The 27,567-nt window shown below is 40.0% G+C and overlaps 1 protein-coding gene across 3 annotated transcripts in view; it reads left to right on the top strand.

Annotated features, from left to right (window-relative positions):
• LOC129782117 (integrator complex subunit 3 homolog) overlaps positions 1-24,956 on the top strand; it is a 32,523-nt gene extending 7,567 nt beyond the window's left edge. Inside the window, exons 7-12 of one of the 3 annotated variants that reach the window (XR_008744385.1) lie at positions 3,416-3,560; positions 3,662-3,793; positions 10,341-10,485; positions 10,587-10,718; positions 20,472-20,648; positions 24,658-24,956. Coding sequence is in view for 1 of the 3 variants with exons in the window: in XM_055789528.1 (XP_055645503.1) it covers positions 3,416-3,560; positions 3,662-3,793; positions 20,472-20,648; positions 24,658-24,720 (517 nt within the window). In the remaining 2 variants the exon portion in view is untranslated. The remainder of the gene's footprint in view (positions 1-3,415; positions 3,561-3,661; positions 3,794-10,340; positions 10,486-10,586; positions 10,719-20,471; positions 20,649-24,657) is intronic. The other 2 variants (XR_008744386.1, XM_055789528.1) reach the window with 2 other exon arrangements.
• Positions 24,957-27,567: the final 2,611 nt, after the last annotated feature.

Raw genomic sequence — 27,567 nt, 5'->3', positions numbered from 1 at the left:
TTCACAAAACCTCCCTCAGAATGATTAAACTTACTGATGAAAACTCACTTCCCGGGATCTACATCTGTTCATTCTGATACCAATCCTAGCTATAATCGTGAAATAAAATGCTCTCGAAGGTGTCCTGAAAGAGCAAACAAAGTTACTGGATTGGCCAGAGTAGGAAGCGCGGTGAGATCCTTTCAACCATACAAAACCGCAGGTGCAGATGGAATTTTTGCAGTCCTGATTCAAAAGGAGAATCTAAGCTAATTCCATCTCTAATCGAGATTTTTAAGTGGTATTCATTCCAAAGGCTGGGAACCGAGATAAATCACTCCCAATATCATTCAGACCAATAAGATTATCATCAATACTGTTGAAAACTATGGAGAAAGCTCTACATGAATACATAAGCTCGGCATTCATGTCCAAATGCCCTTTATCTAAATACTAGTTTGCCTATCAATTAGTCACAGTGTTACCCACGTTTGTGACGAAAATTGAAAAAACTCTTTCGGCAAAAGAAACTGCAATATGGGCGTTTCTTGATATCGAAGGGCCTTTCGACAATGCTTCATATGTATCAATGGCACATGCTATGAGAAGAAGACATTTCGATGACTGCATAGTCGAATGGATCAAAGGCATTTCCTTGGGCAGAATAGTTTTATCAAGTTAGAGCTCCGCAGTTACAGAGCAATTGTATTTCCTCGGACAGTGTCCTGTTACAAGACCAGTGAATTTGCTTAAGTCTTTCTTACTCCAGCAAGTCTTTCTAAAATTACTCAACAGCTGCTAACAGCTGTTGAGTAATTTTAATACTCGACGTAATAATTTTTTTTCGCCTGTTTAAGTTTTGCAGCCATCCAATTTGCTGTCACTTCCCGGTCTTCCCATTTTTTCAGTTCGCTTTTCAACACACAGTCGGAGAGTCCACATAATGGTTCTGGACTAGTGAATGGTGAGTTTGAGCCGTTCCTGGCAAGTTCATCTGCTCGCTCGTTGCTCTATACTGCCTCCTCTCCCTAGAGGCAGCGATGCAGTAGTTATAGCGACGAGAATTATTGTTGTTTTCATATTTTACAATGTTTTTTTTATTGTAGAACTATTGAAATTGTATATAGAATAAGTTATTAGTGAAATATTACTTAACAATAACATATTATCAAACACAGGATTTTAAATAAAACAAAAAGTAAAAAAATATTATTTTAACCCTGATACTGATATCGTTCCAAAGGTTAGTCAAGAAACGCCCTTTATTGAACCGACGAATCACCTTCATTGAGCTGATATTGATCCAACACTGGACCCATTCCCTAATGGGGCGCTGATTAGCAGGCAGTCGATGACACCAGTACCCAGTACTCTTAGTTCGTTAGATTCTCGTGCCCTGAAGATGAAAAGAAATATTGATATGTTAATGGTATTAAAAATATAAATTTAGGATTTACAGATTGTGCCTACTTACGATTGTCGATTGTCTTGTCGTGGATATTTATCAAGGAAACGATTATGTCTCCGACCAGGTATCGACTACCGAAATCTTCGACCTTGTGCAGGTGTAGTTTACTTGCCTATTCGTGCGCCCATTTAATTGTGACGCTCTGGAGTGCCCCAGAGTTCGAAGAAGAGGGTTCATACAAACTTACATTTGAAATTTTCGGCAACCATCCATGTGATTTGCTCTTGGTGAGGCAGTGGAAGTGTGTCTTCAGTAGGAATTTGGGGCTTGTTTTCTTGTAACAGAACGACTGTATTGGATTGAGGGGTAGTGATTGGTCGTATTGAATAATCGGATTCGATGTTTGTGCTCATGCTTATATTGTAGCCATCAAAAGCACACAATGGATCATCATTCCCCAACATCATTTCGGAATTGCAGTCCTGCTAAAACAAAACAAAAAACTAATTCAAACAGATTGTTAACAAAAAACTACTTTTACAAACCCTCAGCAGTCCCACAGTCCGTACCTCAAACTAAAAGTATGTCTTTCTTGACATAACAGCATACGTCTTCTCCGCTTCTCCGCCGCAAGGTGATGACAACCGCTAGTTGTTGGAACAGATATCCGGATATCAACTCCCAACTTTTTCATCATTAGCCAGGAGGAAACCATGAAACCTAGTGACGATATGACATTGATTTCAAATCAAATTCAAATTCAACACTCTCCTCCTGGAACAGATCCTGACGATTGCAAAGAGCATGTAGTCGGTTTTGACGTTCTTCATGCTCCATGTCTTCCTCCGGTTGAGAAAAGCAGTTGATTGAATCATCCTGACACATCATTATCACGCAGAGGTTATAAGTCTGTAGAAAAAACAAATGACGACTAGAGAAAGTCGTCATGGACGGCCTACAGAGCACACAATCGCTAATGTAGTGCGTAAATTCGAACAAACTTGATCCGTAGCGGATATTGTGAAACCTGTGCATCATCGTAATGTGCGTTCGGCCGAAAATATTGCTGCTGTTGCTGCTAGTGTGGAGGATGACCCGAATGTTTCGATTCCACGGCGTGCTCAGCAATTGGGCTTGTCAAACACATCATTGTGGCGAATTTTGCATTTGGACTTGCACCTACATTCATATAAAGTCCAACTGGTACAAAAATTAGAGCGTGGTGACCATGGAATGTGTCGGGTGAACGAACAGCAGCAAGATGCTGAATTTTCGCATCAAATTTTCTTTAGCGACGAGGCACATTTCGAGCTCGGTGGCTATGTGAACACCCAAACACCCACGTGCCACACAACACAACCGAACATGGCCATATTGCGAACGAAATTTGAGGGACGCATAATTTCGCGTTTTGGTGATGCCAATTCGCCGTCCAGATCATGCGATTTGAACCCGCTAGACTTTTTTTTGTGGGGTTATGCGAAAGACCGCGTCTATGCCAACTCTCCGCAAACTCTTGAACATTTGAAAGACAACATTCGTGAAGTTATGACCGACATACCGCCCCATATGTGCCGAAAAGTCATCGAACATTACCTGTTCCGGATGGACATTTGGTGGACATTTGAATGATGTTGTATTTCACACATAAACTTTAATTTGAAATAAAAGTTTAATCGAAATTCGAATAGTATGTGTGTTTTATTTCAATTTACTTTCGGAAAAGTAAATTGAAATAAGTTGTAAATTGAGATAAGTTGAAAAACCCTGTACAATTTGTTTATTGGCCCAAGAAATGATCTGTGCAAATTCCAGCTCAATCGGACATGCGTTCCCTGCTCTTTTAGCATACAAGCGTTAAAGAACTGGTAATTTTGTTTATTGGCCCAAAAAATGATCTGTGCAAAATTTCAGGTTTTCAAAGATTTTCGAGGATAATATTTATAATATTTAGAAATTTGAAATAATTTTTCAAAGTAAGTTTTAAAGTTATTGTTGTTTTATTCTAATTCTGTAATGTATAAATAGATGTTGGTGTGATGAGTACGAGAGTAAGCTGTCAGAAATAATAGCTGGTCTTTTGACATCGAGATATCCTTCGTGCTCTCCAAACAAACGTAAACGTCCTCTGAAAGCGTCTCCATCACAAAGCTGCACACCAACTTCCGAGCAGGTATGTAAATGGTGGTAGTATTAGTATAGTATTTTTGACAGGGAAAACAAAACTAGTTGCACAGAGAAATAATAACCGATTTTTTTTTATCAATTTATCAGATTCTACATCATCTGGAGCATTTCCGTCGTAGTTGTAGACATGGTAATGGAACGGGAACAGGCCTTTATGTTCAAAACGAGATGCAAAGGTCGCTGCAGCAAGCATTTGCTCATAGCACCGACAGTCAAAAGGTATGTAAATTAGACATGTTTCTGAGGTAGGTTTCTGTAGGTTTTCGGAAACATATTGGATTGTAAATTGGAAAACGGAAAATTGGCAACGTAGCTGTAACGATATTACTCACTTGAACGGTAAACAGCGTATGCAACAGAGGTGTAGGTTTGTGACAAGCAGATGAACATTTCGTATAAGTGTTAGTGACTCGATACAATGAATACAACTAGAACTACGAGCTTACAACGACACCTCGCGGAAATACCGCAGGACTTTTTTGACAGCCTAATATAATGAAAAATATCAACAAAAAAAAGACGGGTGACGGGATAATCACTGTCGAGCTCTAGATGCTAATTTCCACTTAAATGCACCTCCTGGACCATAGTTCAATGGTGTCAGTATCGCAAGAGAGATTACTTTCGTGTAGTATATTCTCGTAAACGACTACTGTCAAAATTCAGCCGAATCGCACTCGTAGTTTTGTTTTGACCGTGTGTGAAAGAGTGCGGGTCCGCGGATTTTAGAAAAATGGAAAAAGAGCAATAGCAGTCGATTCTTGATTTTGGAAGGGAAATCGCGCAGCAAAATCAAAGAGCGCTTGGATGCTGTATACGGTCACTCTTCTCCTTAAATGGCTACCGTCAGAAATTGGTTTAACGAGTTTCAACGTAGTCGCACGTCGATTTTTGGCAATTTTCTAGACTAAAACTGTCTTCGACAATGTTGTTAGTAGCTATCCGGTATCCTGCTTATCCGGCCAATATTCGATATCCAGCCGGATACCAGATATTAGAAAATGTAATTAATTTCTCATTAACACAAGATAAACCATAACAAAATCGCTAATAAACATCATTCATACATAATTCAAAGTCATGTTTGATTACTAAAACGTCAGATTTTTTTTCCCAAAATTGAATTAACATTATTTCTAGCAAATCTTGTCAATATACTCTTTAAAATTGCCACCAAATGATTGCGTGATCGCGATCGATTCGAAATGTTTGCACATAACAGTCGATTTTGTTTGCAATGAAATATTTTCTCTGAACGCGATACTGACTATTATTTTTGTTTGCCATTTCGTTCAAACAGTATATAAAGATGTCGTAAGCTGCTCGTGTAAGGTATCGTCTCTTTAGTTTCAAAAACTTCTAAATAGTCTGATATAATAAGGTCCAGAGAGGTTGCATTAAGTAATTTGTATTTTTTTCCAAGTAGTTGAAATGGCTTCCTAATATAATGCTAAATATGAAATTATTGTGAAACCAGAGCAGTGGGTCCAAAGCCCCAGAAAAGTAGGATGATTGTAATGAATGTAATTATTCATAGAAGTCCCACGAATCTCCCCTAAACCAAGGTGTGACGCGACCCGTGCCGATGGATGAATGGTAGGGGGTTAAAACCTTGCCGTTAACGAAGCCTGTAGAGCACCAGGGCACCCTCCACAATGCATTATGCCGGTCACTGATGCAGCGGACCTTCTTTACCGCGAGATTCGTGGGACTAATACGAATAATCCACACCCAATTGAACGAGTGGTCGAAACCAACGTAGAACGCGAACGCTAGGAGGTTTATTGAAGACGCTATGGATTATGCTTTAATTCAAGAGCATTGGGTCAACAAAGGAAGAATACTTGATACTTATACTGGTTCATGCAACTTATTCTACGACGACAAGCATGACTCCCCAAGAACTGCTGTTCTAGTAAAAGCAAAGTCCTGAACCTAACACTGTGCATTCCGGTAATTTCTGTGAAAATACACAACTGACACGTTTCGGAAGAGGCGTCTTTGTCTGATTACAGACACATTATATTCGAATGGGATGGTGGTTTGACAGTACAGAGAGAATATCGTGTTCATACCAAGTGTTGTGTATAAACCTGAACAAGTGATAATCAGTTGGGCTCAGGTCGGGCGAGTAAGGCGGATGCTCTAATACCTCATCGCTGACGTCCTCAACATTTTCGATGACATGTGGGCGGCCTGACCGCGGCAAGTCACTGTAACTCCTATCTCTTCGGAATCTATCATATCACTTCCGGCATGTTTTGTTATTAACGACTAGCCCATAACAATTGCGAATGATACGGACGGCTTGGCTCACCGTATGTCCCAAGTCAAGGTGATATCGAATAAAGATTCTTAATTCATTTCTGGTCAAACTAGGCCGCAGACGTGTGTTCGGCCGTTCGATCTGGGCTTGCGTTTCGACAGTTCCTAGTGGCTGATTGGGCATCTGACTTGCCCTCAGCAATTCAATCCGAACGCGTAGTTCTTTGTTCGTGATAACATGCTGCCACTGAGCCATACTCAGTGGTCTTAAAGCTACCTGACACTTTCGCAATAGCTGATTCGCAGTTCTTTGTCCGAAATAACATCCTTATTACTCATTTGAATCCCACGAGACGCTGGGGAAATAATGGCCAACTGTGCCACTGCCCCGCTATAACACAGTAAGGGCAAATTACGACCGGGTATATTTTAAACTCTATCGGCCATTCATCCCTCGGCACGGCTACCTTGGAGTTTGGGTTACCCACATTATTTTTTCCGGAGCTTGAGGCTTAGTTTTGACTCCAACGCTCCTCATTTCCGGGCTTGCGACCGGCAGTAGAGTTTTCAACGATTTCATGTTTCCAATCATCAGTTGAGGCCCTCTACTGGCTGAGTTAACACTTTGATACGGGTTCGAAGCGAAACACATATGCACCCGTCATGCGCTATTACTATCGGGATAAGAGGGGTAAGAACTTTTGCAACACACCGATACAAGAATAAGATTCAACAACTCGAATCAACTTCAAAGGAATTAAATGATACGATAGTTTCTGTCTAAAACAGTAATTGTCCATTAGAGAAAGTTTCTTCGACAAGAAACGTTCCGTGGTGGAACAAAAGGCTCGAGCGGCTTCGCAAAACAGCGCAGAAACTGTTCCACAGAGCTAAACTTAATTCGGATTGGTATCAATACATGAGCGCCCTAACCGAATATAACAGAGAATTAAGACAATCTAAACGAAAATATTGGGTAGTAACTGCGAAAGCATTGACATTACCCCAATCGTTGCAAGACTAAGCAAGCCTCTTGCGAAAGATCACTCGGACGGGCTAGATTCCCTCAAAAAGGACGACGAATCGTTCACAAAACCTCCCTCAGAATGATTAAACTTACTGATGAAAACTCACTTCCCGGGATCTACATCTGTTCATTCTGATACCAATCCTAGCTATAATCGTGAAATAAAATGCTCTCGAAGGTGTCCTGAAAGAGCAAACAAAGTTACTGGATTGGCCAGAGTAGGAAGCGCGGTGAGATCCTTTCAACCATACAAAACCGCAGGTGCAGATGGAATTTTTGCAGTCCTGATTCAAAAGGAGAATCTAAGCTAATTCCATCTCTAATCGAGATTTTTAAGTGGTATTCATTCCAAAGGCTGGGAACCGAGATAAATCACTCCCAATATCATTCAGACCAATAAGATTATCATCAATACTGTTGAAAACTATGGAGAAAGCTCTACATGAATACATAAGCTCGGCATTCATGTCCAAATGCCCTTTATCTAAATACTAGTTTGCCTATCAATTAGTCACAGTGTTACCCACGTTTGTGACGAAAATTGAAAAAACTCTTTCGGCAAAAGAAACTGCAATATGGGCGTTTCTTGATATCGAAGGGCCTTTCGACAATGCTTCATATGTATCAATGGCACATGCTATGAGAAGAAGACATTTCGATGACTGCATAGTCGAATGGATCAAAGGCATTTCCTTGGGCAGAATAGTTTTATCAAGTTAGAGCTCCGCAGTTACAGAGCAATTGTATTTCCTCGGACAGTGTCCTGTTACAAGACCAGTGAATTTGCTTAAGTCTTTCTTACTCCAGCAAGTCTTTCTAAAATTACTCAACAGCTGCTAACAGCTGTTGAGTAATTTTAATACTCGACGTAATAATTTTTTTTCGCCTGTTTAAGTTTTGCAGCCATCCAATTTGCTGTCACTTCCCGGTCTTCCCATTTTTTCAGTTCGCTTTTCAACACACAGTCGGAGAGTCCACATAATGGTTCTGGACTAGTGAATGGTGAGTTTGAGCCGTTCCTGGCAAGTTCATCTGCTCGCTCGTTGCTCTATACTGCCTCCTCTCCCTAGAGGCAGCGATGCAGTAGTTATAGCGACGAGAATTATTGTTGTTTTCATATTTTACAATGTTTTTTTTATTGTAGAACTATTGAAATTGTATATAGAATAAGTTATTAGTGAAATATTACTTAACAATAACATATTATCAAACACAGGATTTTAAATAAAACAAAAAGTAAAAAAATATTATTTTAACCCTGATACTGATATCGTTCCAAAGGTTAGTCAAGAAACGCCCTTTATTGAACCGACGAATCACCTTCATTGAGCTGATATTGATCCAACACTGGACCCATTCCCTAATGGGGCGCTGATTAGCAGGCAGTCGATGACACCAGTACCCAGTACTCTTAGTTCGTTAGATTCTCGTGCCCTGAAGATGAAAAGAAATATTGATATGTTAATGGTATTAAAAATATAAATTTAGGATTTACAGATTGTGCCTACTTACGATTGTCGATTGTCTTGTCGTGGATATTTATCAAGGAAACGATTATGTCTCCGACCAGGTATCGACTACCGAAATCTTCGACCCTGTGCAGGTGTAGTTTACTTGCCTATTCGTGCGCCCATTTAATTGTGACGCTCTGGAGTGCCCCAGAGTTCGAAGAAGAGGGTTCATACAAACTTACATTTGAAATTTTCGGCAACCATCCATGTGATTTGCTCTTGGTGAGGCAGTGGAAGTGTGTCTTCAGTAGGAATTTGGGGCTTGTTTTCTTGTAACAGAACGACTGTATTGGATTGAGGGGTAGTGATTGGTCGTATTGAATAATCGGATTCGATGTTTGTGCTCATGCTTATATTGTAGCCATCAAAAGCACACAATGGATCATCATTCCCCAACATCATTTCGGAATTGCAGTCCTGCTAAAACAAAACAAAAAACTAATTCAAACAGATTGTTAACAAAAAACTACTTTTACAAACCCTCAGCAGTCCCACAGTCCGTACCTCAAACTAAAAGTATGTCTTTCTTGACATAACAGCATACGTCTTCTCCGCTTCTCCGCCGCAAGGTGATGACAACCGCTAGTTGTTGGAACAGATATCCGGATATCAACTCCCAACTTTTTCATCATTAGCCAGGAGGAAACCATGAAACCTAGTGACGATATGACATTGATTTCAAATCAAATTCAAATTCAACACTCTCCTCCTGGAACAGATCCTGACGATTGCAAAGAGCATGTAGTCGGTTTTGACGTTCTTCATGCTCCATGTCTTCCTCCGGTTGAGAAAAGCAGTTGATTGAATCATCCTGACACATCATTATCACGCAGAGGTTATAAGTCTGTAGAAAAAACAAATGACGACTAGAGAAAGTCGTCATGGACGGCCTACAGAGCACACAATCGCTAATGTAGTGCGTAAATTCGAACAAACTTGATCCGTAGCGGATATTGTGAAACCTGTGCATCATCGTAATGTGCGTTCGGCCGAAAATATTGCTGCTGTTGCTGCTAGTGTGGAGGATGACCCGAATGTTTCGATTCCACGGCGTGCTCAGCAATTGGGCTTGTCAAACACATCATTGTGGCGAATTTTGCATTTGGACTTGCACCTACATTCATATAAAGTCCAACTGGTACAAAAATTAGAGCGTGGTGACCATGGAATGTGTCGGGTGAACGAACAGCAGCAAGATGCTGAATTTTCGCATCAAATTTTCTTTAGCGACGAGGCACATTTCGAGCTCGGTGGCTATGTGAACACCCAAACACCCACGTGCCACACAACACAACCGAACATGGCCATATTGCGAACGAAATTTGAGGGACGCATAATTTCGCGTTTTGGTGATGCCAATTCGCCGTCCAGATCATGCGATTTGAACCCGCTAGACTTTTTTTTGTGGGGTTATGCGAAAGACCGCGTCTATGCCAACTCTCCGCAAACTCTTGAACATTTGAAAGACAACATTCGTGAAGTTATGACCGACATACCGCCCCATATGTGCCGAAAAGTCATCGAACATTACCTGTTCCGGATGGACATTTGGTGGACATTTGAATGATGTTGTATTTCACACATAAACTTTAATTTGAAATAAAAGTTTAATCGAAATTCGAATAGTATGTGTGTTTTATTTCAATTTACTTTCGGAAAAGTAAATTGAAATAAGTTGTAAATTGAGATAAGTTGAAAAACCCTGTACAATTTGTTTATTGGCCCAAGAAATGATCTGTGCAAATTCCAGCTCAATCGGACATGCGTTCCCTGCTCTTTTAGCATACAAGCGTTAAAGAACTGGTAATTTTGTTTATTGGCCCAAAAAATGATCTGTGCAAAATTTCAGGTTTTCAAAGATTTTCGAGGATAATATTTATAATATTTAGAAATTTGAAATAATTTTTCAAAGTAAGTTTTAAAGTTATTGTTGTTTTATTCTAATTCTGTAATGTATAAATAGATGTTGGTGTGATGAGTACGAGAGTAAGCTGTCAGAAATAATAGCTGGTCTTTTGACATCGAGATATCCTTCGTGCTCTCCAAACAAACGTAAACGTCCTCTGAAAGCGTCTCCATCACAAAGCTGCACACCAACTTCCGAGCAGGTATGTAAATGGTGGTAGTATTAGTATAGTATTTTTGACAGGGAAAACAAAACTAGTTGCACAGAGAAATAATAACCGATTTTTTTTTATCAATTTATCAGATTCTACATCATCTGGAGCATTTCCGTCGTAGTTGTAGACATGGTAATGGAACGGGAACAGGCCTTTATGTTCAAAACGAGATGCAAAGGTCGCTGCAGCAAGCATTTGCTCATAGCACCGACAGTCAAAAGGTATGTAAATTAGACATGTTTCTGAGGTAGGTTTCTGTAGGTTTTCGGAAACATATTGGATTGTAAATTGGAAAACGGAAAATTGGCAACGTAGCTGTAACGATATTACTCACTTGAACGGTAAACAGCGTATGCAACAGAGGTGTAGGTTTGTGACAAGCAGATGAACATTTCGTATAAGTGTTAGTGACTCGATACAATGAATACAACTAGAACTACGAGCTTACAACGACACCTCGCGGAAATACCGCAGGACTTTTTTGACAGCCTAATATAATGAAAAATATCAACAAAAAAAAGACGGGTGGGTAATATCGGGGACATAACCGGAGTGACGTAGGACTATACAAAGAGGACAGCTTTTGTTAAATATATATTTTAAATATATTGTTTTATTTTCTTCTCCTACGTGAATACCTACCTATCTACCTGAAAAATGGATTAGTTTACTGTTTACTCTTTATGAATATGTTGATGGTTCTGAAAAGAACCTTTGGTGTTGTGTTTTTGTTATCACTCGATATTCCCATCTTGTTCGGTTAAACCTTCCTGTTTAGCTATTGCGTTTGCCACTCGCCACAGCTTTCACAGTTGGAAAATTTCTTCCCATCCAGCTTGTGACATATTGTTCAGTAAATTACATTTAATGCGACGTGCCGGAGAAACACTTTGCCACTCACTGAAACTAATTGTTGCCTTGATGAGCGCCGAACCGAAGCTGCTCTGTTCTTGATGCGGGTTTTCTTATTGTCGTGAGCAGCTTTGCAAGCCAACTCGAGCACTCCGACGGCCGAAACTCTATAATCGCTGTTAGGTATACTGGTGCTCCGGCACCAATCCGTTCGGCCTAGTTACCCTTGCGGAGCAATCAGTGAATGCGACCAACAGGGAACTGGAGACCTGCACGGTTCGAGTGAGACTTTGCCTTTCCCTTAACTTGTCCTCCTTTGTTACGTCCACGATGCCGATGCATCGGGTTTAAGGTTTGAAAGAAAATAAGATATTTTTTTGGGGTCCGTGTGTTTTATACTCTAGCGGTACACACTCACAGGATAGAGACAAATCGGCAGACTCAGCCAGAGGGGCGAGTCCAACGAGACGAACGAACGAGCGTTAAAAGGGAGCTATGGCAAAAAATACATTCATTACGATTTGTTCGCTCGTTGGATTCACATACAGGCTAAAAAGGGTCCTTTTCAGGATCACAAAATTATCTTTAATCTAAAGAATTTATTGTTTTGTTATCACTCGATATCCCCATCTTGTTTGGCTAAACCTTCCTGTTTAGCGATTTGTTGCCACTCGCCACAGCTTTCACAGTTGGAAAATTTCTTCCCATCCAGCTTTGTGACATGTTGTACAGTAAATTACATTCAATGCGACGTGCCGAAGCGCCACTCAGTGTCGCATTGGAGGCGATTTTAACCTGTAATTGAACATTTGCGATGACAGTGGTACAGTGTCGACTTTCAATGTGGGGTCATAATTTGGATCTCTATGTTTACAAAAATGTCCAACTAAATAAGACGCATTACATGTCCGTCCAATTAGCTAAATGTCGAACTAATTGTAGATTACTGTACTTTCAATCTGGAAACAATTTAAGAATTGGTGAAAATTGAGTAATCAGGAAAGTCCCCAACTATCAATAAGCTCAGAACAACTGCCAAATTCACATACTCATCAGATCCTGGCAAACAAATTATGAAAACATCAATTTGTGTTTTATTATTATTTTGGATAATGCTTTAGAAAGCATTGAACTTTATTTCCTAAACTCTTTTTTGGAAGGTTTAATGGCCCTGAAAAGCGCCTTGTTTCATGGAATGGTTCCAATTTAGAAAACTGAGTACTCGTGGTTTTGAAAAAAACCATTTTGAACGCCCTCGATGTCGCCTTGTTCTGGATTTGCCACCAAAGCAGTTTGTATAAAGAACAAACTTTTTTCTTCTGCTACCTGATGCCGTTTTGCGATTGCGTTTGCCACTCGCCACTCGCTGCAACTGCCTGTTGTCTTGATGTCCACCGAACCGAATGTGTTCTGTTCCGAATGTGGGTTTTCTTATCGTCGCGAGCAGCTTTGCCAGCTAACTCGATCACTTCGGCGGCCGAAGCTATATAACGCCGGCTAGGTGGACTGGTACACTGGTACTAACGCGCTCGGCCTAGCTATCCTTGCGGAGAACTCCAGATCAACACGGTTCGAGCGGGATTTTGCCTTTCCCTTCACTTTTCCTCCTTACCCAGTCCAGACATGGCTGCTTGGGTAGGTTTGTTGATGTGTTGTGATGCGAACCGATGTGGTGTACGGTTTGGATGAGAATGATCGTTACGGAAGGAAGGAAGGAAGGTCTTGTATTATAGAGACTTTAAACTTTTGCAGTTCATTCGTCCTTAGCCTTGAGAAAGGCCCTTTGAAAACTCTACTCTACTTTTACTTCAGCGCTACCACCTCCACCCTCTTGCCTTGAGAAAGGCACTTGATCCCTCGCCGTCCAGCAACGATGTTGTCCAGTCGGTGTCCACATAAAGAATGATCGTTACGGCAGCGGAGCGAGGATTTTTAAGCTGACTGGCTGGCTCGAGAATTACGCATGTGTGAGACTGCCAATGTTTCGTTAATTTTTTTCTTTTTCCTTTCCAATCGTGCTTCATTCTATTTCGCTGCTGCTCTGGTTGCCCGTTTTGGTCGGTACGATTTGAGGAGCACAAAATGGACCAATCAAAAATGGGCACATAGTGCATTTTGACAATGCTTGATATTTCACAATTATTCAATTATTTATCTCAAGAAATATAAAATGTTATTCGTTATGATAGATGCGTAGATATATTTCCTATCAATTGATGCAAAAACCTTTGCGATCTATTGAGAAATGCACGAGTTATAAGCGTTCCAAATCTTGCATTTTTTCCTACTTGTTCAGTGCCTAGATTTTCATTTCACCCCCTATATCTTCCGGTTAGACGTAGTCCTACGTCAAAAACAAGAGAAAGAAAAGGAAGTTCCTAGAAATCCTTTTATATCATCTTTTTATGCCCTATCTATAAAAAGGTATTAATTCTTAGTTTATTCTTAGTTTAGTAGAATACAGAGACAAAGAATATTAGAAATATGCGAACTTTATATTCCAGAACCTTTATCATCTATTAATTACCTAGAAGGTCAGTATACATTTTTCTCTCCGATAAAAGACCCGAAAACACGCAACAACTGCATGAAATGAAAAAAAAAAGTTTGTTTCGAGCATGCCGTTATGCTATGTTCTGATTCTTACTCCAATGAAACCACAATCAATTAATACGATTTTATATTATTTTATAGCTCTTTATACTTCCATAAATTATATTCAGCTGCTTACTTTCAATTAATAACAGTGAAACATAATAAAGACGAAGAAAACATATTTTTTGGGGTTTACATATTGGATTGTAAATTGGAAAACGGAAAATTGGCAACGTAGCTGTAACGATATTACTCACTTGAACGGTAAACAGCGTATGCAACAGAGGTGTAGGTTTGTGACAAGCAGATGAACATTTCGTATAAGTGTTAGTGACTCGATACAATGAATACAACTAGAACTACGAGCTTACAACGACACCTCGCGGAAATACCGCAGGACTTTTTTGACAGCCTAATATAATGAAAAATATCAACAAAAAAAAGACGGGTGGGTAATATCGGGGACATAACCGGAGTGACGTAGGACTATACAAAGAGGACAGCTTTTGTTAAATATATATTTTAAATATATTGTTTTATTTTCTTCTCCTACGTGAATACCTACCTATCTACCTGAAAAATGGATTAGTTTACTGTTTACTCTTTATGAATATGTTGATGGTTCTGAAAAGAACCTTTGGTGTTGTGTTTTTGTTATCACTCGATATTCCCATCTTGTTCGGTTAAACCTTCCTGTTTAGCTATTGCGTTTGCCACTCGCCACAGCTTTCACAGTTGGAAAATTTCTTCCCATCCAGCTTGTGACATATTGTTCAGTAAATTACATTTAATGCGACGTGCCGGAGAAACACTTTGCCACTCACTGAAACTAATTGTTGCCTTGATGAGCGCCGAACCGAAGCTGCTCTGTTCTTGATGCGGGTTTTCTTATTGTCGTGAGCAGCTTTGCAAGCCAACTCGAGCACTCCGACGGCCGAAACTCTATAATCGCTGTTAGGTATACTGGTGCTCCGGCACCAATCCGTTCGGCCTAGTTACCCTTGCGAGCCAACAGTGAATGCGACCAACAGGGAACTGGAGACCTGCACGGTTCGAGTGAGACTTTGCCTTTCCCTTAACTTGTCCTCCTTTGTTACGTCCACGATGCCGATGCATCGGGTTTAAGGTTTGAAAGAAAATAAGATATTTTTTTGGGGTCCGTGTGTTTTATACTCTAGCGGTACACACTCACAGGATAGAGACAAATCGGCAGACTCAGCCAGAGGGGCGAGTCCAACGAGACGAACGAACGAGCGTTAAAAGGGAGCTATGGCAAAAAATACATTCATTACGATTTGTTCGCTCGTTGGATTCACATACAGGCTAAAAAGGGTCCTTTTCAGGATCACAAAATTATCTTTAATCTAAAGAGTTTATTGTTTTGTTATCACTCGATATCCCCATCTTGTTTGGCTAAACCTTCCTGTTTAGCGATTTGTTGCCACTCGCCACAGCTTTCACAGTTGGAAAATTTCTTCCCATCCAGCTTTGTGACATGTTGTACAGTAAATTACATTCAATGCGACGTGCCGAAGCGCCACTCAGTGTCGCATTGGAGGCGATTTTAACCTGTAATTGAACATTTGCGATGACAGTGGTACAGTGTCGACTTTCAATGTGGGGTCATAATTTGGATCTCTATGTTTACAAAAATGTCCAACTAAATAAGACGCATTACATGTCCGTCCAATTAGCTAAATGTCGAACTAATTGTAGATTACTGTACTTTCAATCTGGAAACAATTTAAGAATTGGTGAAAATTGAGTAATCAGGAAAGTCCCCAACTATCAATAAGCTCAGAACAACTGCCAAATTCACATACTCATCAGATCCTGGCAAACAAATTATGAAAACATCAATTTGTGTTTTATTATTATTTTGGATAATGTTTTAGAAAGCATTGAACTTTATTTCCTAAACTCTTTTTTGGAAGGTTTAATGGACCTGAAAAGCGCCTTGTTTCATGGAATGGTTCCAATTTAGAAAACTGAGTACTCGTGGTTTTGAAAAAAACCATTTTGAACGCCCTCGATGTCGCCTTGTTCTGGATTTGCCACCAAAGCAGTTTGTATAAAGAACAAACTTTTTTCTTCTGCTACCTGATGCCGTTTTGCGATTGCGTTTGCCACTCGCCACTCGCTGCAACTGCCTGTTGTCTTGATGTCCACCGAACCGAATGTGTTCTGTTCCGAATGTGGGTTTTCTTATCGTCGCGAGCAGCTTTGCCAGCTAACTCGATCACTTCGGCGGCCGAAGCTATATAACGCCGGCTAGGTGGACTGGTACACTGGTACTAACGCGCTCGGCCTAGCTATCCTTGCGGAGAACTCCAGATCAACACGGTTCGAGCGGGATTTTGCCTTTCCCTTCACTTTTCCTCCTTACCCAGTCCAGACATGGCTGCTTGGGTAGGTTTGTTGATGTGTTGTGATGCGAACCGATGTGGTGTACGGTTTGGATGAGAATGATCGTTACGGAAGGAAGGAAGGAAGGTCTTGTATTATAGAGACTTTAAACTTTTGCAGTTCATTCGTCCTTAGCCTTGAGAAAGGCCCTTTGAAAACTCTACTCTACTTTTACTTCAGCGCTACCACCTCCACCCTCTTGCCTTGAGAAAGGCACTTGATCCCTCGCCGTCCAGCAACGATGTTGTCCAGTCGGTGTCCACATAAAGAATGATCGTTACGGCAGCGGAGCGAGGATTTTTAAGCTGACTGGCTGGCTCGAGAATTACGCATGTGTGAGACTGCCAATGTTTCGTTAATTTTTTTCTTTTTCCTTTCCAATCGTGCTTCATTCTATTTCGCTGCTGCTCTGGTTGCCCGTTTTGGTCGGTACGATTTGAGGAGCACAAAATGGACCAATCAAAAATGGGCACATAGTGCATTTTGACAATGCTTGATATTTCACAATTATTCAATTATTTATCTCAAGAAATATAAAATGTTATTCGTTATGATAGATGCGTAGATATATTTCCTATCAATTGATGCAAAAACCTTTGCGATCTATTGAGAAATGCACGAGTTATAAGCGTTCCAAATCTTGCATTTTTTCCTACTTGTTCAGTGCCTAGATTTTCATTTCACCCCCTATATCTTCCGGTTAGACGTAGTCCTACGTCAAAAACAAGAGAAAGAAAAGGAAGTTCCTAGAAATCCTTTTATATCATCTTTTTATGCCCTATCTATAAAAAGGTATTAATTCTTAGTTTATTCTTAGTTTAGTAGAATACAGAGACAAAGAATATTAGAAATATGCGAACTTTATATTCCAGAACCTTTATCATCTTTACCTTAGAAGGTCAGTATACATTTTTCTCTCCGATAAAAGACCCGAAAACACGCAACAACTGCATGAAATGAAAAAAAAAAGTTTGTTTCGAGCATGCCGTTATGCTATGTTCTGATTCTTACTCCAATGAAACCACAATCAATTAATACGATTTTATATTATTTAATAGCTCTTTATACTTCCATAAATTATATTCAGCTGCTTACTTTCAATTAATAACAGTGAAACATAATAAAGACGAAGAAAACATATTTTTTGGGGTTTTTTCATTTAAACATACGCTCTTCTTAAAATAAATGCCAATAAAGCCTGAAGAATACACAATGGCAAAATACAGAGAAGTTCAATTTTCGGTCTGTGACACCGTGCGCGAGTGTACGTGTTATGATTTTGCACGCGAGTACAGAAGGGTTAAAAAAATCTTCTTTTACTTAATACAAACTTTTAACATATTTTTCGTGTTGCACAACCAAAACACGAACAGTTTTCAAGGTGGAATTAAACATCACAACTGATTTCATTGGACGTTATGGGTACAAAAATAATTAACCTGTTTACGGTAAATAAATATTATAAATCAGCCATTCCATGCATAACCGATATAGTAGTTCTCAGATAAAAAGTGCTAATTTTGTTCTTCATCACAAAACATTAGACCCGTATTTTTATTTTTTTCGTTAGGGTGAACTTTTCCATTTTATGGTGTTTCAAAAAATCAATTATTTCAACTTTTTTTTTCAAAAATGCCTTTTTTTTAATTCATCACTTTTGAACCACGTTTTAGATAGTCAACATACCAAATTAAAACCAATGAGCTAGCCTCATGAAGCAGCAAAAAAGTGGATTTTGTTTCGTAATTATTGATTGTAGTCGTCTTTTGTTGTTTTTATGGCTTTGAAAATATAGTATCTCTGATATCGATTATGTTATGTAAAAATCTTCAGCTTTCAAGGAAAAATATTTTTTAAAATATAGAAAAACAACTACAACCAATAATTAGGAAAACAAAATCCATGGTTAGAGGCGAATGAACTGAAAGCCAAAAAGAAGAAGAAGAAGAAAATCCATGGTTCACGCATGTTCAGTATTTTTTAACAAAAGCTCATTGGCTTTAATTTGATATGTCGATCATCTAAATCGGTTCAGTGATTCAAAAGTTATTTTTGAAAAAAAGTCATTTTTGGGAAAAAGTTGAAAAAAAAATATTTTTCGCATAGCCCTATAACGAAAAAATAACAAAGTACGTATCTAATATGCAATAATATTAATATTGCAATAAAGAACAAAACTACCACTTTTGACGTAGGACTATGTCTTTCATTTCTATACCGGGGTGTAAAATCAAAGTTTCGAAAACGAAAGCGTTACGCCGGAGACCGAGATTTTGAGCGTCAATAGCTCTTAAACAACTGACCGAAATGGTATGATAAACACTTCATTCGAAAGATAAAATGTGTACGCGGTATATACTTGTTACTTTTTCATCCAAAAACTTGTTTCAATTGCCTTAAAATTGCTTTCAAAACAGGCTATTGAAATCACCAATCGGTATATAAGCGAGCACCGCTCGGAAATCCACTCAGACCTGACCTGACCTGACCTGACCTGACCTGACCTGACCTGACCTGACCTGACCTGACCTGACCTGACCTGACCTGACCTGACCTGACCTGACCTGACCTGACCTGACCTGACCTGACCTGACCTGACCTGACCTGACCTGACCTGACCTGACCTGACCTGACCTGACCTGACCTGACCTGACCTGACCTGACCTGACCTGACCTGACCTGACCTGATCTGATCTGACCTGACCTGACCTGACCTGACCTGATCTGACCTGACCTGACCTGACCTGACCTGACCTGACCTGACCTGACCTGATCTGACCTGACCTGACCTGACCTGACCTGATCTGACCTGACCTGACCTGACCTGACCTGACCTGACCTGACCTGACCTGACCTGATCTGATCTGACCTGACCTGACCTGACCTGACCTGACCTGATCTGACCTGACCTGACCTGACCTGACCTGATCTGACCTGACCTGACCTGACCTGACCTGACCTGACCTGACCTGACCTGACCTGACCTGACCTGACCTGACCTGACCTGACCTGACCTGACCTGACCTGACCTGACCTGACCTGACCTGACCTGACCTGACCTGACCTGACCTGACCTGACCTGACCTGACCTGACCTGACCTGACCTGACCTGACCTGACCTGACCTGACCTGACCTGACCTGACCTGACCTGATCTGATCTGACCTGACCTGACCTGACCTGACCTGACCTGATCTGACCTGACCTGACCTGATCTGATCTGACCTGACCTGACCTGACCTGACCTGACCTGACCTGACCTGACCTGACCTGATCTGATCTGACCTGACCTGACCTGACCTGACCTGACCTGACCTGACCTGATCTGACCTGACCTGACCTGACCTGACCTGACCTGACCTGACCTGACCTGACCTGACCTGACCTGACCTGACCTGACCTGACCTGACCTGACCTGACCTGACCTGACCTGACCTGACCTGACCTGACCTGACCTGACCTGACCTGACCTGACCTGACCTGACCTGACCTGACCTGACCTGACCTGACCTGACCTGACCTGACCTGACCTGACCTGACCTGACCTGACCTGACCTGACCTGACCTGACCTGACCTGACCTGACCTGACCTGACCTGACCTGACCTGACCTGACCTGACCTGACCTGACCTGACCTGACCTGACCTGACCTGACCTGACCTGACCTTATGTTTTCTAACCATATAACACTGCGACCAAATACATTTGCTTTTGTGATTTTTAAATCAAGTGTCTTTCGGGATGTTTACCCAACAATTTCTCAAAAGAGAAATGGGTGTTCTGAGAAAGGATGAGCGAACGCAAAAATAATGTAGACTAATTTGATGCAGCAGATATTTTGTCTATTGGAAATGTAATACAAATCATATCACAATACAAGCAATGTTTATGCATTATACGTAACGCTCTCGTTTTCGAAGTCCCCCAAATATTCATTTATTCATTCATTCAGAATTGATTCAAATGCAACTACAAACAAATGATCACTGAATCAACGATAGTCCTACGTCACCCTTGCGGTTATACCACAGATATAACCTACTTCCTGTTTTTTTGTATGGAATGGCTGTATATATAGATAATATATATACCTGCTTAAATGTATCTTTAATTTTTTTATAGAAATACTTCGCAGATCTGTTTGCATTGGCTGCTGAGGATGAAACGATAGGTACAATAGGACGAAGAAGTACTAGTAGTCGAGGCAGGAAGGTTGTGGCAAATAAAAAAGACCCATCTCCGTTTAACAATAATGCAAAGAAGACTCAAGACACTTACGCTAGCGATGACTCTACAGATGTAAGTACACAACATTAACCCTCTCATTACGACAGTGTGCTCCGCCAAAGCTCCGCCGAAAAGTTGTCGCGCTCGTGTGATCGAAGAGCAGTATGAATTTCATGTCGTCTAAAAACGACGCTCGTACACACAGCTCGTTGCGCGGATGTCGTCTGCAGACCACACTCGTAACGAAAGGGTTAATGGTTCATAATGAAATTACGCTATATTACCAAGTAATCAGTTTCCTGTTATGATTTATATTTTAAATAATATTGAGTAATCTTCTTTGAGACATATGTATTTCCATTCCATGAAAAGACGGGTGGGTAATATCGGGGACATAACCGGAGTGACGTAGGACTATACTGTCCCCTTTGTTAAATATATATTTTAAATATATTGTTTTATTTTCTTCTCCTACGTGAATACCTACCTATCTACCTGAAAAATGGATTAGTTTACTGTTTACTCTTTATGAATATGTTGATGGTTCTGAAAAGAACCTTTAGTGTTGTGTTTTTGTTATCACTCGATATTCCCATCTTGTTCGGTTAAACCTTCCTGTTTAGCTATTGCGTTTGCCACTCGCCACAGCTTTCACAGTTGGAAAATTTCTTCACATCCAGCTTGTGACACATTGTTCAGTAAATTACATTTAATGCGACGTGCCGGAGAAACACTTTGCCACTCACTGAAACTAATTGTTGCCTTGATGAGCGCCGAACCGAAGCTGCTCTGTTCTTGATGCGGGTTTTCTTATTGTCGTGAGCAGCTTTGCAAGCCAACTCGAGCACTCCGACGGCCGAAACTCTATAATCGCTGTTAGGTATACTGGTGCTCCGGCACCAATCCGTTCGGCCTAGTTACCCTTATTTTTTTATTTGTATGGAAAAAAACAATCAACCATTACTTTGGAAGTCATTCTCAACTAACGAAAAAAGATATTTTTACCCTTCAAAAAAGTTTGAAAACTTTGCCTTTGAGGGTTCCGAATTGTCATAATTTGAAACATAAAATAATTAAGAGATTTGTGAAATTTAAAGCATGTTCCAATAGTTCGAAAAAAAACCGGAAGCGTAAATATGATAGCCGAAGTATGCTTAATTAAAACGATTGACAAATAAAATATTGTTATATATATTTAAAATACCAACATGTCTTTCAGTTCAAATCCAATATTTTTGTAAGCTATATACAGTCAACTCTCCCTTACTCAATATTCAGTATCTCGATGCTCTCCCTAAATAGACCTGTGCGCCGCCGCCGCTGATCCTTTTTCATGCGCTGCCGCGATCGGTTATTTTGAACCGGCGCACTGCCAAGTCAATTTTGCCACGCCGATGACGATTTTTCGATATTTTCTGATCTATTTTTCATGCATTTGCTATTCTTGTTGCATATAACGTTTAATAACACAACCTTTTTGAAACCAATTGAAAATTCTTGAAAAAAATATTTTTAAACTATATGGCATTGTTGTACACCGTCGCCGCCGCATTACAAAAATGGTGCGTAGACCGCCGCCGTCACAGCCGATAATATGACCGGCGCACAGGTCTATCCCTAACTCAATGGAAATCCATATTACTTTGACCACTTTTTCTATACACATTCCTGAAATTTACCTCCTTAACTCGATGGTCCAGAGAAACCAGTACTATAGTTAAAAAAATTCCCACCAATGAAGAAAATCAATAGATTGCTCTCAAAGCAATTTTAAGCTATTGAAACATGTTTTTGGATCAATAAGTAACAAGCATAAAACGCGTAGACATTTTATTTTTTGAATGAAGCGATTATCATACCATTTCGTTTATCAGACAAAGAGGTTTTAACGCTCAAAATCGAGTTCCTCCAATGTGATTCTCTCGTTTTCGAAACTTTGAATTCATACCCTAGTATAGAATTAAAGACGTAGTCCAACGTCAGAATCATTTTCAACATAAAATGTCTTGAAAATAAATGTCATGTTTAAATTTTCTACAGAGTACAATACTCCCCCTTGGTTCACCGTGACTGGTTCGCGCTGACATAAGGGTGATCACAACAAACGCGAGCTGGCTCCTCTCTCTCAGTTTTTCACCACCTCGGCTGAAGATGCTTACTCCATAGAGAATTTTTGGTATTAACCAAGCATTTATTATCCGTAAAAGAGATTTCCTATGTCCCAAAGCTAGATTGCCAGAAATCGCCTTCAATAGATTCAATCTATTGCGGGCATCTTTTTTGACCATCTGAGCATGTGGTTTAAAACTCAGTCTCTTATCAAAAGTTACTCCCAGTATATTACGAGCGTCGTCTAAGATGACATCCGCGCGACGACCTGTGTGTACGAGTGTCGTCTATAGACGACATCCGCGCGATGAGAAATAGAAATTTTTGGAAGAATATGAGATAGAACCGGAATTAAATAAGTCGACCGAGGTACAGCAATGCGAGAAATTCCTACGTCACATTTACAAACGAGATTCAACAGACGAAGCAGTCAATAATGAAACGATGTTTGAAGTTATTCCAGAAATCAAGATCAAATTGTGCGATTCAATACAGTTTTTGTGAATGATACACTCAAAATTAATAGCTTGAATCTAAATCCTACCAGTGATGAAACACGATTCGTTAATAATCGATCTCCGTGGCAATCCACTTATCAATATAAGAAACAAAGCGACGCATATTTCCGGATGCTGCCAAGTTCTTAGATTCTATAATTCCAGTTCCACCTACATGTTAATCCGGAAACTGTCAAGGGATAAATCATGGAAGAAAATAAGCAAAGATAAGCAAATCATCTTCGATTTCAAAACATGCAACCTATATCTTGATCATTTGCCAATGTTTAACAAGGAAATTTCAACAAGGAAAAAACAATCATCATGTGTCGGTAATCCCAGTCCCTTACCGCTCACATTACGATCTGCTGCATCGGTAATTGGTGCTAATTCAAAAACAGCAATGGAAGCCTCATATCAGCAGTCCCGTTGTGAACAGTCCAACTGTGAACATTCGAACAATAGGAACGCCGAAAAAGGCGGCATGTGTTGTGTATCGATAGAAATGGAATACTCGGCATGTGTTGTGTATCGATAGAATTGGAATATTCTTAGGCCTAAATAGCTACTGTGTTATACATAAAAAAAAACAAATGTTTATCGATGGATAGGAATCTTGGACCTAAAAAATATTCAACAATAGTTATCTTAACATAAGAATGTATACGAATAAATTCGGCTCTGTGACAGCTGAATTGCTAAATGAGCCTAATAAACGGATGGGATAAAAAAAAGGAAATTTCCGTACCAAGAAGGAAAAAGAAAATACACCCATACCTCGCAAAGCGAAAAGCCGTATAAGGAATCAATTATTCTAATATAAATTTATACAAATTCAATCAGGTCAGTTCCAAATTTGTAAAATATGTAACATGGTTTATCGTTAAAAATGTATTTTATCTTTTTATTTTTATTTCATTTTAATCAAAAATTAAATTCATTTAAATCAAAAATACATACAAAACATAAACATAAAACATACAACATACATACATAAAAACCAACAACAATCTATAAACAAAAATGAAACAACTTCATGTTACATGGAATATGTGTATGTATACATACCTAATTTGTGTGTTGTTTAGGTTATTGTTTCGCAAATATTTTTTTCACTTATGTACAAAAGTGATTGTTGTACCAATCCTTAATTTTTTTGCCGTTATAACGAAACATTTTAGGCGTAAATCGAAAACGTGCCTGAATTGAAGAGGGCCGTTATAGCTAAATGCCGTATAAAGAGCGGCCGTATAGCGAGGTATGGGTGTACATACGAAATACCATAAAATGCTACCCACATTCGCGCGCTGGAATATGGGGTTTCGTGATCACAATTTTTTATTTTTTTATGATTCGATTATCCGGAGTGAAAAAAAAATCAATACTAAAAATGTAATTTCTCATATATTAAAATCAAATTTTAAATAACAATAATTACTAATTACTTTTTTATTATTTTGCAAATTTTTTTTCAGGATGACTGGTCGAAACACAAAACTGGGAAACGACGTAAGAAGGCCTTTAGTGACTCAGACTGATTGCATTCTACTTTATATTTTCAATGATAATCTGTGTAACAATATAAAAACAAAAATACTGGTTAACCAGAGTTAACGGTCTCTTTCGTGAGCGATATTTTTAGAGTCTCCCTCAGTGTGTAACAATTATTTTGTTTTTTTTTTTAAATTTTTATCACGAAAAAATCGCATTCATTTATATTTTATGTTATTCATTCGGAATAAACGAGCTTGAGCTTGAGCTTGGGTAGACTGTACAGTTCGTAGTTGCTCTCCATGATTGACCTGAACCAACCAAATTGCACAAAGAACACACAGAATGACGCTTGGGACTAGCAAATCATTCTCGTTAGGCAATTTTCGGTGATTCGAGCTTTAAATGGCCAATAAACAAGCCAATGACGCCAATAACGAGCTTTAAAACACGTCCTCTTCTACATTGAAACCGATATATTCGATAATAACCCGCCGGCGGATGATTACATTCACATACAATCATATGCTATATACTACAGACGAACACGTAACCAAAACTGATCTAACTAACACGTCAAAGCACTATGAATTCCGAAGTCAATTGTTAATGGCATATGAAAATAGATTCGCTTTAAAAAAAAATCACAGGAGGGTTGTGTCCGAGACACGACCGCATAATTGACGTAGGATTCCGTTAGGTTATCTGTTGATTTTGGATATGTTTGAAGAATTACATCGTTAAACTCTTCGATAATGATTTGGTGTATCTGAAAAGGGTCGTTTTGTTTGGTTATTGGGTATTGTTTGTTCATTCCACCAGTGTTTAACGGGTGATGATGACAGAAGGATGATAAACAGTCGTTGGATGGTGCGTATCAGATAAAGGATACCGAAATGGAACGAGATATGATGACGAGCCCTCTGTGATCCTAGACAAGATGCCTCTTGTGATATGTATGGATGAAATAAAGAAAAAAATTTCACCAATGTAATATAAGATAATTATTAATACCGAACACAATTATCAATTTTTCTCATCAGTAAAAACATGTTACTTTAATATAGCGAAAATATATTTGTAATGGGAATTGTTTATTCAACCCAATGCGAATTTTAATTGGACTAACAACACCTAATACTATATGTATATCATATGGGAAATCACTATTTCTTCTCTTTTACAATTTTTCTCGCCGTTAAACTTCCCTTGGGTGAAAATGAACACAACATAACAGACAGCTTAAACCAAACGATAAATCGTTCCATATATCAAGTCATTTTTAACCCCTTCCCGTATTATTTAATACGTCACAGATCAATTGATTTCAATACTCTGCTCTGTTCTAGTGCCCTATGTTATGCAAGTACACCACGAGTGAGACTCGATGTTGTGCGGGGAAGGGTTAACGGTTATCGTATACAATTTTACACTTACACTTGTGCTAAATTTTTCACAAGCACGATCGGACATTGATATGGAATTTCACGAAGCAATCAACATTATAGTTCCAAATTTAAATTTTAGTTGCTAGTATTAATCGTATCACTCTCCTTACTTTTTACGACCGAGGACGATGGGAGAGCAAAAGTGTTGGATCGAGGTGCTTCGGGTGTGATGTCAATCACATGTTTTCGACCAAGGACGATGGGAGAGCAAAAGTTTTGGATCGAGGTGCTTCGGGTGTGATGTCAATCACATGTTTTCGACCGAGGACGATGGGAGAACAAAATTTTGTCACGAGGTGCTTCGGGTGTGATGTCAATCACATGTTTTCGACCGAGGACGATGGGAGAGCAAAATTTTGTATCGAGGTGCTTCGGTTGTGTTGCCAATCAGGTGTTCTCGACCGAGGACGATGGGAGAGCAAAAGTTTTGGATCGAAGTGCTTCGGGTGTGATGTCAATCACATGTTTTCGACCGAGGACGATGGGAGAGCAAAATTTTGTCTCGAGGTGCTTCGGTTGTGTTGCCAATCAGGTGTTCTCGACCGAGGACGATGGGAGAGCAAAAGTTTTGGATCGAGGTGCTTCGGGTGTGATGTCAATCACATGTTTTCGACCGAGGACGATGGGAGAGCAAAAGTTTTGGATCGAGGTGCTTCGGGTGTGATGTCAATCACATGTTTTCGACGGAGGACGATGGGAGAGCAAAAGTTTTGGATCGAGGTGCTTCGGGTGTGTTGCCAATCAGGTGTTCTCGACCGAGGACGATGGGAGAGCAAAAGTTTTGGATCGAGGTGCTTCGGGTGTGATGTCAATCACATGTTTTCGACCAAGGACGATGGGAGAGCAAAAGTGTTGGATCGAGGTGCTTCGGGTGTGTTGCCAATCAGGTGTTCTCGACCGGGGATGATGGAAGAGCAAAAGTTTTGGATCGAGGTGCTTCGGGTGTGATGTCAATTACATGTTTTCGACCGAGGACGATGGGAGAGCAAAAGTTTTGGATCGAGGTGCTTCGGGTGTGATGTCAATCACATGTTTTCGACCGAGGACGATGGGAGAGCAAAAGCTTTGGACCGAGGTGCTTCGGGTGTGATGTCAATCACATGTTTTCGACCGAGGACGATAGGACGAATTTTGTCTCGAGGTGCTTCGGTTGTGTTGCCAATCAGGTGTTCTCGACCGAGGACGATGGGAGAGCAAAAGTTTTGGATCGAAGTGCTTCGGGTGTGATGTCAATCACATGTTTTCGACCGAGGACGATGGGAGAGCAAAATTTTGTCTCGAGGTGCTTCGGTTGTGTTGCCAATCAGGTGTTCTCGACCGAGGACGATGGGAGAGCAAAAGTTTTGGATCGAGGTGCTTCGGGTGTGATGTCAATCACATGTTTTCGACCGAGGACGATGGGAGAGCAAAAGCTTTGGACCGAGGTGCTTCGGGTGTGATGTCAAT

Source organism: Toxorhynchites rutilus, unplaced genomic scaffold, assembly GCF_029784135.1.
Source record: "Toxorhynchites rutilus septentrionalis strain SRP unplaced genomic scaffold, ASM2978413v1 HiC_scaffold_38, whole genome shotgun sequence".
NCBI classification, from domain to species: Eukaryota; Metazoa; Arthropoda; class Insecta; order Diptera; family Culicidae; genus Toxorhynchites; species Toxorhynchites rutilus.
Note: the sequence above shows the minus strand (reverse complement) of the source record. Positions and strands in the feature narration are given on the sequence as shown.